At 48.6% G+C, this 17055-nt stretch overlaps 1 protein-coding gene across 3 annotated transcripts in view; it reads left to right on the top strand.

Moving 5' to 3' along the window:
- BRD4 (bromodomain containing 4) overlaps nt 1–17055 on the top strand; it is a 1521397-nt gene that overhangs the window by 196636 nt on the left and 1307706 nt on the right. For all 3 annotated transcript variants that reach the window (XM_069603884.1, XM_069603885.1, XM_069603886.1), the window contains exon 8: nt 14051–14410. In XM_069603884.1, coding sequence (XP_069459985.1) covers nt 14051–14410 — 360 coding nt within the window. The remainder of the gene's footprint in view (nt 1–14050; nt 14411–17055) is intronic.

Raw genomic sequence — 17055 nt, 5'->3', positions numbered from 1 at the left:
GCGGTCCTCTACTATGTAAATAAAACCAGACCGCTAAGGAAAACAGATCAACTGTTTGTCTCCGTAGCTACAGACAGAGAGGGAGATCGCGTCTCTAAAGGCGCTATCTCGAAGTGGATTATCAACTGTATACAGCTGTGTTACTCTTTCTGAAAAAACTCTGCCTTTTACGCCAAGGGCCCACTCTACTAGAGGCATTGGGGCCACTCTGGCTTTCATTGCAAATGTTCCCCTCGACACCATTTGCAAAGCAGCTACTTGGAGCTCTATTCACACTTTTACTCAGCATTACTGCATTGACACTCATTCCAAGACAGATACACAAGTGGGACAAGCGGTTCTAAGACACCTGTTTGCTCATGAACCTTCTCACATCCCACCTCCTTCTTCTGGTACTGCTCACTAATCTATGCACAGCATGTGATCTAAGCAGATTCCACAAGCCTCAGAAGGGATACATTACTCACCGTAATCGTATTTCTGATGCTTGTATCTGCTTAGATTCACATGCGACCCACCCTTCCACCCCTCCGAGAGAAGGCGCATGATTGCTTGTAGTCTTACCTTTCTGTCTATCTGCTTGGATTATCTGTACTCACGCTACTCCTCATGCTTCCTCATGTCAGAAAAAATACAATCTGAGGATCCTAGACGCGTGAGGGATCTTGGGTACAGTGGACGTCACACTAGGGATAGTATTACTGGCACGCCTGTGTCAACGCCCATTTTCGAGTTTCGAAAAACAAACTGTAATACTCCGCAGCTTCCACTAGATGGCGGCCTATGCACAGCATGTGAATCTAAGCAGATACAAGCATCAGAAATACGATTACTGTGAGTAATGTATCCCATATGGCAGGCGCGCACTCTGGAGTATCCCCTTCTACATAGTATACGGAATCCCACTAGTATTTCAAATAGCTGCATCTCCCCATCATCTAACCATATACAGGGAACTCTATCTTTAGGGCAGCCTAATCATGTCAAATTTGAGACTCTAATTTTCCGTAAGGCTATGGGTATGGACCTCTCCAGGAAAATCATGGTAAACCAGTCCAGAAAAAGCTAAATCTGTAATTACTCAACAGTGTACAGTTTTGCTTTTTAATCCAGATATCCCAAGAGTATTTTCTTGGTTGTACCGTGGACTAGGTAAGTAACTTACTGTGCGCTCTTGGGTTAGAATATGAGAGTTCTGGCGGGTGTGGCCAGCCGGGGACGTAGATGGATGCCTCCATGGTAAGCTCAGTGTCCCCTTTCCACCTTGACGCCCAAAATCCCCTTAAAAAGCACTAAAAAAAATTAAAGAAACTGACCCATGTATGCATGAGGGTCTAGAGCGCCGATGAGGAAAGGACGGGATGGTGAGGTGCAGTTTCGAGGGAGTTAAAGTTTTTTGGCGCGGATCGGACCTCCCGCCAAGATGGCGTCCGCGACCCAACGAACAGTGAGAACCTCAGAGATGCGCGCCTGCTCTAAAGAAAAGATATGCACCCCAGTCGGCACCTTCAAATAGAGCGGCATGAAAAATCAGGCGCGGTTACCTGCTGCGATTGGAGAACGTCTGTTGCGGGCTGCGGTGCCCCCCCCCTCCCCCCACCCGGCCTTCACAGCAGCGGAGGCCGAGGGGCAACAGAAGAAGCCCGCGAGTCAGATGTGGAGGCTGAGAGCGGCTTGAGACGGCCTCTGAAGAGAAGAGGGTGAGGCGGACACTGCTGCCGTGGACTGAGTGCGGGTGAAAAGCCGTAGCGGGGACTGCTGCCCCTGCGTACTACGGGTGCCAGGTGGCCTTCCTCCCCCAGAGCTCTGAAATAAGGTGAAGGGAGACTGATTGGAGCGCTTGCAACGGGAGGGGGAGAGAGCTGCAGTCCAGTCATCCGCCTGAGGTGAGGAGGCCTGGAGAGGGGTGTGCTGCAGGCAGAAGCAGGGGGGGGGATAGGTGCTGGGCTAATCTAAGAAAGCCCTGAAAGGGACACGCGGCTGCAGACACCTGTGGAGGTAGGAGGGCTATGGGCAATTTAATGGAAGGCCGTGACATGCTGGTGGGGATGTCCCTACAAGCACAGTACCTATGCAGGTGCTGCACAAACAGCGTCCTGTAGGCGTAGCAGCATTACAGGAACTGGATGAATGTCTGAGACAGCGGACCCCTCTGAAGCCAAAGGATAAGAGATACTGAGCCCTGCTATCTGCAGAGTGCACCACAGTACTGGTGTCTGCGCTGAATGAAAGCATACGCTGTGAAGCACAATTCACAATTGGTGGATCTGGGAGCCATAAAGCATAGAGCAAGGAGACGCCTCCTACCTCTAGGAGCCAAAAGAGGATTCTTGAAGACTTAAAAGTAGCGAGTCTGAGAGGACTCGATTGCGGGAACCAGTGATGAAAACCTGGTGCCAGGATTAGTACCGGAGCAAACCTAGGAACTCCTCAATGCCATTCGAAGAGAACATCATGGCCAAACAGGGTCAGAAGCAGAAAGGATCATTGTCAGGAGCCATGCAAGCCGTAGACAACCAAAAACGCAATCGGCAACAAACAGCTGCTCATGGGGAATTCCGCTCACCTCAAACATGCAGGCGCAAGAGGATCCTTCATTACGCAAATCAAATCTGCTGGCGATGCTACAGGAGCGAAAGGACGACATTAAGGACAGCGCCTCTGACTTGGCCAGTTTGAATCATGGCTGTGAAGCGAGTAGACGAGGCAGAGACGGCAATAGCAGAGCAGGATCACTTAACAGGACGCGCTGGCCAGGAGAGCTCAAGAGTTGGAGCAGCAGATGGACCGAGTCCAAAGCAAACTGCAAGATGCTGAAAATAGATCAAGACGCAATAACATACGGATCCGAGGCATCCCTAAATCGATCCCAGTCTCGGAACTTAAGCAAACAGTGACATAATTATTCCTACAGATTCTGGGCCCAGGAGAAGGGAAGAGAGACATAGTCCTAGACCGAACGCATAGGGTCTACTCCATCTATCAAATCAACAAAATCCTGACTCCAGATGTGCTAACCAGAGTACACCTGTACCAACTAAAGGAAGATGTCATGAGAGCTGCTCGCAGGGCGGAACCCATTTGTTTCCGGGCAGCACCCATCCAGCTGTATCAAGATCTGGCGCAAGCAACCTTACAGAAGAGGAAAAGTTTGAGAGTGGTAACAGACTGGCTGATGAACAAGAAAATTGGGTATCGATGGATCTTCCCAAATGGACTTAGGTTCGAGTAGAAGGGGCAGTGGTACACAGTTACAAAGGAAGAATATATGGACAAGCTCATGAGGGAGAACGAAGAGGACCGTGGTGCTACGGCGGAGAATCTTCCAGATCACCTTGGGGAAGGCAACGCCAGGGAGGATGACTGATGGAAACCAGCGCAGCCTCGCCCAAAGGGCCGCAATAGAGACCAAGGGCCGTCATGACAAGCCTACACGGGAGAGCAAAGCGCTGTCTATGGCTTTGATTTGTTAACATTATTCATGCATAGGGTAATGGAGGTCCGGACCTATACTAAGATAAAGGATGGGTAAAGAGTGGGAGAAGAGGGAACAAAGGGTGGAGGGGGTGGTGTGGATCCCCATATTCCTGGGAGAGTTCAATCCCGGTGAACTACTGTGACGAATTATGGTAGATGTTATTAAAGGTTACGGGGAAATTAAAAGTTGGAGGGGGGGCGTGAGGGAACCTAAACGACACACAATTTGCTGTTGAGAACCAGACCAACAAAGGTTCAACTCTGGAGGGCCTATGTGAAAATTGGGGCGGTCTAGAGTGCGAGCAAAACAAATTTGACCATGGCTGATTTAACATACTCCTACGTCCGGTCCCCTTTCCTCCATACTTATGGGACATTCTTCCGTCCTATGCGACGGGACTGGAGCACTTTGTAAAAATGTTCGTCCTTCCTCTTTCTATGCAGGGTACTGCATGCGGCCGTAACCCTGCCCATCTTAGCCCCACCCTGCGCATCGCCCATCACTACCTTTCTCTGCTCGTTCGAGACTGGACGCACTTAGCATCTGCAGAAGTTTTCTTTTTTTCCCTCCTCTCTGGCTCTTGCTAGCGTTCGCGTGATTGTCCGTCTGTGCCTTTTGAGCTAGACTTCCCGAAGTGTTCTTCCTGTCAGCGACGCTTCGCTAGGGCGGATCCCCATCCTCTGTGTTTAGAGTGTCTGGGTCCCGATCACCGTTGGGACTCTTGTTTTTATTGCGATTCCCTTTCGGTCCGGGCACTTCAATGTCAGTTAGAGCAGTGGGAGGAGGTGTTTCAGTGCGCTCCTCCTATGCATTTTCAATCCTTCATCGACGAAAAAGAAGAAACGCCCGGTAAGTTCCTTGCTTTTTGGGGCACCCCGTTCGGGGGACTCCTTCCTGGGAGGAGTGTCAACAGCTCTGTTACCGGGGCTTGCCCTGAGGTGCCCTCTGGGCCTAAAAAGTGTACCAAGTTTTCTCCGAGGGTCTACGTAAGGGGCCCCTCCTGTGGGGGCTGTTTGTATACCTAGTTCTTCCGAGTCGTGGGATACCAGAGCTCGCTCCGAGGCCTCCTTAATTGGAGCTTCCCTTAAAAGTACCGTGGTGCGCCCCGAGGCCTCGGCTGGGTTGGTTGATACTGAACGGAAGTTTGAGGCCCGCCGAGAAGAGGCTTTTACCGGGCTTGGGTCCGAGTCCCTCGATTAGAGGCTAAGGTGACCAACAGTTCTGAAAGGCCTGTTAAGGCCTTTGTCGGTGAAAGGTGTTCCTCACCATTCCCGCTCTTGTGGTGACTCCAGAACTGTTGAGTGGGCAAGGAGTGAGGCTTTGAATGGTAATTCCTCCTTAACCGGCAGTGCTGCGGTCCTTCCTGAGAAAGCTAGCTTGGCTATTGGCATGTCGTAGAAACATCCCAGGCCACACAGTACCTGCTTGGCCGAGGTTCCTTGTGTAAAGGCTAAAATGAAGACCTCTGACCCACTTTTGGGGACCCCTTCCTCACTTCCACACGTATCGCAGTTCTCAGGTGCCGACAAAATGGCGGCTGTTCCCGCCAAGACCACATCGGCCATTTTGGACGTAATCCTTACAATTACGCCATCGGCCTCAGGTGTAGGGATTGGTTCCATAGGTGCACATCCGTTTCGTCCAGTTTGACTGGAACGCCCGGCTGCCCCTTCCGCACAATGTTTAGCTTCCTATGGGTTTGTCACCCTTGATTTTCTTGGACACTTCTGGGGATGGGCCTTCTTGGCAACACTCTCCCCTGCGTCCCTGGAATTATCCTCCTCATGAGCGGCCTCCTCCGGCTGCTCCAAAGCTTTCACCGGTGGATGCCCTTTTCGGCAAGTTTCAAGTCCTTGTGTTCCGACCCCATGAGAGAGTATTTCAAGGGTTTGTTTAGGGAGATATGCCCGCCTGCGCTGGTGGTTCCTCTTGCGCCTCCAGTGCTTCCACTGGCTCCTCCTTTGCCTGTGGGGCCTCCCCCTACCCTTCCGCCATTGCCGCCGTTGTCCCCAGTGGACAAGGCTGTTGTGGCGCTTGATGCGATTCAGCAAGACCCTGACCTGTTGTATGACGCGCAGGGCGATCGGGACAGCGAAGACCAGCCCCGCTCTATTAGAGCTTTTCATGACCGGGTACTGGACATGTCTGTTGGATGTCCTAGTACCCGAGGCACCCGCTCCACAGGAGGGTGTGCTTTCGGGGGCATTCACCTTGTCTCCTTTGGAGCATATCGGTCTGTTCTTGCAGGAGGACGTTTTGGCCGAGGTCCGTGGAGTCTTTGAGAAGTCCCACTCTGGACTGCTCGTCAATAAATAAAATTGGCGCGCATTACAGGCTGTATTCTCCGGAAGAGGTGGCCTTAGCATCTTGTCCGCCCCCCTCTTCCACGGTGGCGGCTGCGGGCACCTTGCAGTCCAGGCCTGCAGCATCCTCTTTAACAACGGCTACTCAGGTCCTGGGGAAAGAGGACAAGCTCCCCGACTCCCTTGGGAGAAAGATTTTTGGTAACTCGGCTCTGCAGCTACGGCAGGCTAACAGAGAACTGGTGTTAGCGGGGGCGAATATGAAGATGTCGGTAGGTCTGTCGGAGTTCGAGGAGTTCACTCCTGTCGAAAAACTAGAGGACTTTAAGGCGGGACTGTCGGATGCCAGGGTCCTGGCCCAGGATCTGCTGGAGGCTGCGGCTCATCACATTGACACTTCGGCCCGGGGCCTTCTGCTTGGAGTTGATACCTCTCGGCAGGCTTGGCTACACGCCACCAAGTTCTCCAAGGAGGTGCAGGACAAGGTTTTGGACCCGCCGTTTCACGGCAAAGAGCTTTTTCATTCTTCAACGGATGTGGAGCTGACCAAAACTAAGGATAGCACCCAGAACGCCAAGTCCTTGTCCGTCCTGGTGAAACCATTTTTTAGGATGCAGAGACCGTTGTCACAAGCCCGGTCCTCCTCTGGTTTCAGGGGGTTTCTAGATCGAAAATCCCGCAGAGCGGACACCCCTTTGGGAAATTCCAACTGGAGGCAGCAACGGACTCGGTTTTTCTCCCGCTTGTCAGCCTCCTCCTCGGGTTCAGGTGGTAACACCACCGAAAAACCTGCCAAATGAGGGTTCTCTGTGCTCGCACGAGACCCCGGTGGTAGGACGCATTGCATCTCATTGGGAGGCGTGGCAGACCATCACCGACGACCGGTGGGTCTCGTCAGTCGCTGGGGCGAACTTCCGCTTACCCTTACGCCCTACCCCACCCGTCTACCCTCCTTTCCAGCAGTCAGGGTCGCCCTCCCTCAGAGCTGAGATTCAGAAGTTGCTGGACCTCGGAGCAGTGGAACCCGTTCCCCTAGGGGAGCGAGGGAGGGCTTCTACTGCCGGCTGTTTACGGTGCACAAACCCAACCAGGTTGGCCTGCGCATCATCCTAGACCTTTCCCAGTTCAATCTTTTCCTACCCCAAGAGAAATTCAAGATCACGCCTGGCCAGATAAAGTCCTCTTTGCAGATGGGCGATTGGCTCAGCGTGGTGGACCTTCAGGATGCGTATATGCATATACTGATTTGGAATCCACACAGGAGATACCTCAGTTTCCAGTTCCGAGTGCTTCCTTTTGGCTTGAGCGTGGCACCGCGGGTCTTTACGAAGATGTCGGTGATTGCAGCTTATCTTCGTCTGCAGGATATCCATTTGTATCCGTGTTTAGACTATTGTCTTTTACGCAGCCCTTGCCCGCTGAAAGCCACGTGCAATCTTCAGTCTCTTCTCCAGCTCCTGTCCCATCTCGTGCTTTCGGTGAACTGGCGGAAATCTTCCACGACTGTCTCTCAGGACTTGATTTTCCTGGGATTTCGCTGGAACACTATCGACTGCAGAGTTTACCTGATGGGGGACAAAACGGTGGATCTGTTGGCAACGTGTCAGATCTTTGTGCAATCGGAGAGCATGTCGGCCTGGTGGTTCCAGAGGCTTCTGGGCCTCTTGGCCTCGTGCATTTTGGCTCTACTCCTTGCTCGTCTTAAGATGAGGCGGACTGAGATGCTTCTTCAGAGTCCTTGGCGTTAGGCTGTGGATCCGGACTCCCAAGTTGATATTGATTCCGGCTTCCATGAGAGCGGACCTACAGTGGTGGTCGTCTTTCAGCAACATGTCGGTGGGTGCAGGGTTTCAGGACCCAGCCCTGATGGTAACGGTCACGACAGACTACTCCCTTCTGGGGTGGGGTGCACTGTTGGATCTTCTTCAGGTCCCGGGCCTTTGGCCGCCTTAGGACAAGTTCCCTCACATAAATCTGTAACTTCTGGCTTTTTTCCTAGCGCTCAAGGCATTCAGACCTGTCAATGCCAACAAAGTGGTCCGTATCCGCATGGACAATGTGGTGTCAATGTATTACATCAACAAGCAAGGGGGCACCAAGTCTCCCCCTCTTGTGGACCTGTCCAGCTGAATGTTACGGGAGATGCACTCAGTCAACGGACAATGGTCAGCTACGAATGGGAACTGAAGGCAGAGATCCTCTCATGGATTTTCCTGCGTTGGTGAACTCCGAAGATGGACCTCTTCACAACGTCGGCAAACAAACTTCCTCTGTATGCCTCCATCAATGGTCTGGGAGCCTCCTCTCAGGGGGATGCTCTTGAGATTCCTTGTCACAACATGAGGGCCTATGCTTTCCCGCCTCTGCCTCTGATTCATCAGACGATTTGCAAGCTGAACAACACAGTGAACTGTTTGTTTCTGCTAATAGCCCCGTGGTGGCCAGCCAGGTTCTGGTTCTCAGAACTTCAACACCTGTCGGTGTGTGCACCGATCAGGCTACCTGTGAGTCCCGATTTCCTTCACCAGGGGGGGGGATCAACAGCTGTGGCACTCCTCCCCACAATCACTCAGCGGCATGGCGCACGATTTCAGGTCTTCAGAACATCTTAAGCTCTCTGCTGATAAGATGCGCACTATCCAGGAAGCCCTTGACGAGGTGCCGGTATAGAAGCAATGGCTTAGTTTCTCTCATTGGTGCTTAGACAAATAGCTGGACCCAAGGGAGGCTACAATTGACACTGTGCTGTCCTTCGTATCCCACCTAGCAGTCGGGCGTTCCTCTTCTGTCATGCATAACTTATCTTTCGGCGATAGCCGTCTACCTATCCCCGGACCAATGCTCTTATTCTCTGCCTAATCCAGTGATTAGGAGACATTTTGCGGATTTGATGCGCCTTTATCCACTGGTTCGCAAACCGCACCCGACGTGGGATCTGAATGTGGTCCTTATGGCATTGTCATAAACGGTTCGAATCAATGGCCACGGTGGACCGTAAGCATCTTTCGTGGAAGGTGTCTCTTGGTTGCCGTTACTTCAGCAAGGCGTGTGAGTGAGCTCCAAGCTTTTTCGGTGGATCATCCCTTCTTGGTTTTCCACAAGGATAAGGTGGTCCTACGGACAAATCCTTCTTTCCTGCTAAAGGTGGTCTCTGATTTCCATCTGAATCAATCTCGCTGCCGGTCTTCTTTCCGAACCCTGATTCAGAAGTGGAAAGGGTTCTGCATTGTTTGGATTTTAGAAGGGCTCTTACGTTCTGTCTAGACAGAACATCGGAATTTAAGAGCTCTTCTCAACTATTGGTGACCTTTGGTAATCCACAAGGTAGACGGGCCTCTAAGGCGACGATCTCCTGATGAATCGCTGCTTGCATTACGGAGTCTTACACTGTCCAAGGGTTGCAGCCTCCTAAAGGTATTCATGCACACCTGGTGCGGGGCAAGGCAGCTGCAATTGCCTTTCAAAAGTATGTCCCCTGGGAGACCATCGCAAAAGCGGCTACATGGGCCTCCCCATCGGCATTTAGTAAACATTGTCTTGACCTGAGCTCCAGGTCTGATGCTCAGTTTGGTCAGACTGTGCTGAAGAACCTGTTTGAGTAAGGGGTTTTCCATCCACCCGTAGTTCCTGTAAGGAGTGCTTGGGAATCTCCCATAAGTATGGAGGAAAGGGGACGGTACGTAGGAGTATAACCAGGTTACTCACCGTAGTGACCACCCTACTCCTAGACCATAGTCCCCTTGTCTCCATATGCCCGCCCGCTGTCCCCTCTAATAAGGTTTCTCTGTTATTGCTTAAAGGTCTCTGACCTGGCGATAGAATAAGACTGATGGGCAATGTGCGGGCGGAGCTAAGATGGGCGGGGTTACGGCCGTGTGCAGTACCCCGCGTAGAAAGAAAGGACTAAAGAATTCAAAATTTTGATGCTTTTACAAAGTGCTCTGGTCCCGTCCCACAGGACGGAGCAATGTCCCATAAGTATGGAGGAAAGGGGACTATGGACTAGGAGTAAGGTGGTCCCTACGGTGACTAACTTCGTTATTTGTTATGCTAAACGTTCAAGGGCTAAACTCCCCAATTAAAAGGAGATCAATTATGAGGAGGCTCATGGAACGACAAGCCTCAGTGGTGTGGGTGCAGGAAACCCATCTGCTCCCGGAAGATGAACATAAATTAAGATATTGCTAAGGAGGTTCGCTTTGAGAAGCAGTTTGTCCAAAAAACCTCCTGAGGCGAGTTACCTGATCCTGGGGGGAATCTGATGGGCCAGCAGGTCACCATGCTAGCGATCTACGCTCCCAATGATGAGTAAGACGGGTTTCTGCTGGATCTATTGCCAAAACTCGCATAATGGGGAAGGGGGCAGATCCTAAAAGGGCGGATTTTAATTGCGTAATGGGCGCCCCAATGGACAAAACCCTTTCAGCATCCCCCAGTGATAATGCAAATAGACGGGCCTTAGCCCAATTCCTTACAGACTTTCAACTAATAGAAACCTGGAGGCTTTTCCTCCCCCAATAAAAAGCCTATACTTTCTATTCAGCTGTAAATAAAGGATCTCCCGGATCGATTATGATCCTAGTCTCTGATGCGGTTATTTCACAAATCACAGGGGTGGAAATAGGGATACCGTGCATATCAGACCACGCGCCGGTCTCTGTGATGATGGAGATGCAGAGTCCGAGGCTCAGACCCGTAAACCATGGCGCCTAAATGAACTACTAAAAGACCTGGCACTCAGAACGGACATAGAACACGTGCTAAGGAATTCCTTCAAAGAAAACACTTCACCAGGGATTAATTGAGGAACAATATGGGACGCCAGTAAAGCAGTAGTCCAAGGTGAATTCATTGCACATAGTGCAAACTTCCTGATGAGGAAGGAATGGGAGAGGCAAGAATTAGAAACCAAAGTTAAAATAGCAGAAGCCCAATACGAAGATAAAAGATCACAGAAAGCCTCGCAAGAACTAAAACAGACCAAAGCCGCCTTAAAAGCACACTACGCGGATGAATCCGCACAACTTCTTGTCCGAACGAAACAGTTGTACTACATGAAAGGGGACAAGGCCAATCGGCTATTAGTGGCCAAATTGAAAAAACAAAAAGACAGCAATCGCATCAACCAGTTAAAGTGCCCAGGGGGAGGTCTGGAAAGAAAGGAAAGTGGGATAGCGGAAATCATGCACTTGTTGTACTCCAGTTACTTATCAGACGATAACCTGCAAAGCGAGGCACAGACAGAATTTCTAGCACAAATAGATCTGCCACAAATCACAGAATGAGATGGGCAAGAACTAGAAGCCCTATATCAGAAGAGGAGGAGGTGGGGGGGGGGGGGTCATCAACACCTTGAAAGGGAACAAATACCTGAGCCCAGATGGCCTCTACAATGCTTATTATAAAACATTACAAAATGTCTAGGTGGGCCTGCTGACACACTTATTTAACTATATAAGAGAACGGACGTGTCGCAGGCGATATGAGCCCAGCTAACATGGTGCTCCTGCTGAAACCAGATAGATACCCATTGGATTGCGCAAGCTACCGCCCTATCTCATTGTTAAATGGGGGTGCAAAGATCTACTCTACTATTGTAGCACAAAGGTTGTCTAAAGTTCTGCCGAAAATAATCCACCTGGATCAAGCAGGCTTTGTGAGTGGGTATCACATGTATGATAACATCCGAAGGGCAATAAACACCATTGAATGATGACAGAAGACGGGCCAGCCCATGTCTATTCTAGCTCTGTATGCCTCCAGGGCCTTTGACATCTGGACTGGAGCTTCCTACGGTGACCCTGGAGAAGTTTGGTTGTGGACCGATCTTCTCCCGTATGATACTAGCCAACTTTGTAAATCCTTCCACAAGGCTAATGATCAATGGGCAACTAACCGAAAGCATTCCGATCCGCAAAGGTACTAGGCAAGGGTGCCCACTATCACCATTAATCTTTGCTATGGCCATGAAGTCCCTAGCACAGAAGGTACGGGTGGAGAGGGGTATCCTTGGGGTGGAGGCGGGAACCTGTGAATCTCAGAAAATAGCCTTCTACGCAGATGACATCCTTCTAATTAAGGGATATGGAGCAATCACTCCCTCAAGCTGTCACACTACAAGAGGAATTTGCCTAAGTCTCAGGGTTTCCTATTAATTACCCTAAATCCAAAGCTCTCAACATTACCAAGGACCCAGAGCGGGTGGCAGAATGGGAGAGATGTTACCCATTAAAGTGGAGTCAAAGGCCCATAGCCTATTTGGGCATAATCCTAACACCCACATATAAGAGGCTCTATGTGGCAAATATCCCAAGACTGCTGAAAACCCTGACAGAAGACCTCAAGAGATGGTATATGTAAGAACTGTCTTGGTCAGCACGTATAGCTGCAGTTAAGATGTCCCTTCTCCCCAGGTTTTTATACGTAGTAAGTGCACTTCCACTACGAATCCTGACCCCCGGCGATCCAGAACTTACAAAAGAAAGTTATGGCCTTTATTTGGAAAGGGAAGAAGCCCAGAGTCCCTAGAAAAGTTTTATTCCGAACCCAGGCAATCGGAGCGTTGGGAGTGCTAGAATTCCGTAGATATCTGTGGGCGGCACAGGTGGCGCTGATGTTACAGTGGGCTCCACGAGGGAACCAAAACCGATGGTTAAGCTTGGAGGGGGAGGTAACTAAGGTCCCACTGGAGTATCTGGGTTCTTGTGCTTTAGACATGGAGGGAGAGAGGGCACACTTCTGGAAGCAACCAAAGCCACACTATGGTACTGGGACAAAGCACTAGGTAGTGGGAAGATAAAGATTGGGGGAGGCCCACTCACGCCAACGGCCTATAACCCAGACTTTACACCAGGCACACAACCCCATTTCTAGTCTCACTGGGAGGGAGGGCGGGCTCTGACATTAAAAGAATTTTATATAGACGGGGTTCCTCTGACGTTTGAGGGATGTAAAGAAAAATTCCGGATCCAGGAGAGTGAAAGATTCCATTATGCCCAAATCAGACATTGGGTCACAAACGCAAAAGTAAAAGAGGGAGCGTCCCGGGCACCAATATGGCTAAAACTCAAGATACAGGCGGGACACCGGAAAAAGAAGTGTCGCGAATATACAGACTGCTTAGTGGGGCGGATCCGGAAGAAACCCTCTCATATATGAGGAAATGGGAGGAGGATGTGGGTAAACCTATTCCCTTGGAGACCTGGGGGAAAATTTGGCGTCAAGCAGCGAAAAGCTCTAGATGTGCTTTGATCAAGGAGGCGGCCTACAAGTTAAATCTTAGATGGTACATGACACCGCAGCGAATACACACTATTAACGCTAGCTACTCCCCATTATGCTGGCGAGGCTGCGGAGACACCGGAGACCTAATTCATATGTGGTGGGCCTGTCCACGGGCATGTGCATATTGGAAAGAAATCCTGACTCACATTAAGGAAATAATGGGGGTGCAGCTCCCTATGGATCCATCAGTGATATTGCTGGGGGAGGCGGTTGAAGGCATCTGCACAAACACTGTGGCTAGAGCTAAGCTCATAACCCACATGTTATGTGCAGCCAGAATCAACTTGGCACACATGTGGAAAAATAAGCAGGGGCCGGTTGAGGCCATGTGGTGGGTCAAGCTGTGGGGTGTTATGGCTATGGAGAAGGTGACAGCACTGGCATATGGCTCATACCCCAAATACTTGAATATGTGGATGCCTCTTCATGAGTTTACTAAAGACGGGGAACAAATGTATTTCAAACCCAGAATTCTGTGTAAAGTCTCCATTTTATGAAACAAGGACAGCCCTAAAGTTGTAAGCACCAAATTACATGTGAACATTTTTCTTGCGTTATCTCAACTGAACATTACTGTGAAGGATGAAAAGGGGGAAAGAGGAGGGGGATAAACTGTTTAATTGTTATACTCGAGGACTTACTGAAGAAGATACAATTGTTTGTAAGAGATTTGCTTAGAATGTTAAACTTGGTTTCCTACGCATGAATGGAACTAAGGCACTCGAGTTGAAAACACAAAATAAAAATAGTTTGTAAAAAGAGTTCTACACATTTTACAATGATGCAATATTTTTTATTTAATGTTTTAAATGAGCCTCACCTATCCAATTTGCCACTTGTTTAGGTTTTAACATTGTTTAATTAGTATTATAACATATTTGTATAATTTGTCAATTGTGGTATCATAACAAAAGGAAGAAACTTTCAGGATTAAGCAGGTGGATTTAAAGCAGACTATTTAATGCATCTTGTTTCTTATGGGCAGTCGAAAAGAGGTGTGAAGAGGAAAGCGGACACTACAACGCCAACAACCATTGACCCATTGCACGAATCCTCTCCATTGCCTACGGAGCTTAAACCTGTAAAGTCCGGTCCTCGCCGTGAAAGCAATCGGCCTCCAAAGCCCCCAAAGAAAGAAGTGCCAGACTCTCAGCAACCAGCTGTAGAGAAAAGCAACAAGGCATCTGAGCAGTTAAAGTACTGTAGTGGCATGATTAAGGAGATGTTTACCAAGAAGCACGCTGCCTATGCTTGGCCTTTCTACAAACCTGTGGATGTCGAGGCCCTTGGACTGCATGATTACAGCGAGATAATTAAACATCCAATGGACCTGAGCACTATCAAAGTAAGCAGTTTGGTGGACTACATGCTGTTGTGGGATGAATGAGTATGCAATTTCTTGGGGAAACATGCTTCTGCTTTGGATCACAAAATCTTTTGATGAGTTATATATACATTTGAAGTAAGACCACAGTCCTTGTCACATATCATCTGGTACATCCTGGTACTGTAGTTGAAGAAAAGTAGCACCACTTTGTATTTAGCAGTTGATTTCCCCAGTGGTCCGCACACCCTCACCAGATTCTTACCCAATTATGACATTGTTCCTCATCCGGGCGCTGTATTAATGCTATCAGTAATTCTGCTGATGACCTCCCTTTATTCATTAAAAATCAAATGAACCCTTTTTGCTTTGTTGTGGGCTACCCTTCGATATACCTTAACCACACCACTACCTGCAGAAAAATTGCTCATCAGTTGGTTTTAATGTAGTTTTAGAATAAGAGCATGGTCTCTATGACATTATTCTAAGGCTCTGGTTAATATTTAAAAGTGGGGTTGTGAATCTGCCTACATGTGCTTGACTTATTTGTTTGACTCACTTTATTGCAGCTTCCTATGAAAATAAATCCTATAAAACCTGGCAAGAACCAATAACCGAAAACAATTGGGAACTAATTGCCGGGTTTGACAAGTAAAACCTTAAATTATATGCAATTTTAAGTTCAGCATTTAAGAAGGTCTGCCAAAGACTATTCCTTTGAATTGCAACATACCATCCATTTTCTCCAGGATAGCATTCTGATAACATCAGGATTGGAGAAACTAGAATCAGTTTGGAACTCAATTATGACCTGTTTATTTTTTAACCTTGCATGCTTGTAAAATGTTGTCCCATAGTATGATGCTTCGAGATGGATACATATCTGGTGAAAACTGTGAAACAGTTCAGTCTTTGTCCCTCCTGCAGTTCTGCATATTTGTAACGTAGACTGCTCAACCTTAGGCCAAGTTGTATCTTGGACCCCCTTTTCATTGTGTGACACTTATTAAACTTCCAGATCATGGAAACACTCATTTCTGGAAAGTGTGCCATCCAGTGGTGAATTTAGACACAACTTTTTTCCATCTGACTAAGACTACTACCTGTCCCTCTGACTAGTTTACACACGTTTTCCTCTGAATGAATGGATAATCGGTCATTGCCACACTGTGGTATTTCTGCTATCATAATATTTGCTTCCTTGTCACCAGTGATTCAATGTTTTAGCTCTTGTCTAACTTTGATCTACTCCTCTATTCATTTATTTATTCATTCATTCTCTGGCATTTTTCCCAGTTTACCTAAAACGCATGGCGTTCAGCCTGAAACGCTCTTGCAGCAACAAAGTCACTATGATTAAATTGTGCATGCAGGTGCACAACAGTTTTCATTTTTACTTGAAAATATTCTAATTCTGAAATCTGTTATTTGGTTCCCGCATCACTTCATGAGTTTTCTACTTCTCCCAATCATCTTGGGTCTTTTATTCCTTCTTGGCTGAGGTTCGCAACCTACCTATGTTGCACCCTGGGCTCTGAGCTATGAATTCAACAGGTTAATTACTTTGAAGCATGAGGCTTTACACTTCTTTTTGTCACATTGGAATAACATTGATCTTTAAGAAATGATTGGTCGTAGGCAGTTTGTCCCATCTGTCATTAACCAGTAAGGGGCTCCAACAGTTACTCTGGGTTCCAGGTGCCGTTGGCCGCTCAATGCGACCCCCCCCCCCCCCCTAACAAAGGGCGCTGAATCCCCAGTCTCCTGATTGTTTATTGCTTCAGATTAGGGCTCAAGGCCACCAGGACCCCTAAAAATCCTGGATCTGCTAGTCTTGCAACCCCTCAGGCCTTGCATAATGCAGAGTTCTTAAGATACCCGTAACTTGGGGGACATGAGTAACAAAGGTCACATTGCTTAACGGTTATGTTATGAAAGGCAGTGCCTTGTAATTTTCCCAAACCACTCCACAGGCTTCCATTGGGATGCCAGGAGAAGTAAGGAAATGGCTGTAGTCCCCCGGATCCCCCCAATCTGGTTCCTGTGATAATCCATAGTTGTAGTAATTTCTGTAGCCCACCTGGAAACAGATGCTGTTTATAAAGCATACTCAACCCTTCCTCTTAACCTAACATTCTTTTGATTAAATGTGAAGGCAAAAAATGGACTGACTTTGGAAAAGGGGAAAATACTTCAGATCAACAGTTGTTCTCCACCTCAATCTACCTGCTGGAATGTTATCGGTCCAGAGGATACAGGATATATTAGATAGATGTATAGTCCTGATTCTGGCAGAGACTATGCTAGTTTGCCTCTGACCTGCCGAAATCCATGGAAAGCAGCTTTGCACGAGGAATCAGGCCTTTAACACAATACTTGGAATAATGTCTGCAAGCCTCTGCGGTGCTGACCAATCTGCAGATGAGAATCTAAAGATTAGAAGGAGGTAGCCTTGTTTTATCTCCACATAATGTTGACCCATCTCACAGCACGATAAATCAGACTGATGTGTGTTTTTGCAACCCTATGGAGAGGCATGCAATCAGGCTTGTGTGAAACAAAAGCACATGAGTACAATCACACTTTGTTCGATGCATAACCCTGTCGCCTATAAAAAGAGCTAGGGGTTTTAGAGGGTGGAGTTGGGAATCTGACCTGAACAGGGT

The sequence above is a fragment of the Ambystoma mexicanum genome, chromosome 3q (genome assembly GCF_040938575.1).
Source record: "Ambystoma mexicanum isolate Mex_15411 chromosome 3q, UKY_AmexF1_1, whole genome shotgun sequence".
NCBI lineage: Eukaryota > Metazoa > Chordata > Amphibia > Caudata > Ambystomatidae > Ambystoma > Ambystoma mexicanum.
Note: the sequence above shows the minus strand (reverse complement) of the source record. Positions and strands in the feature narration are given on the sequence as shown.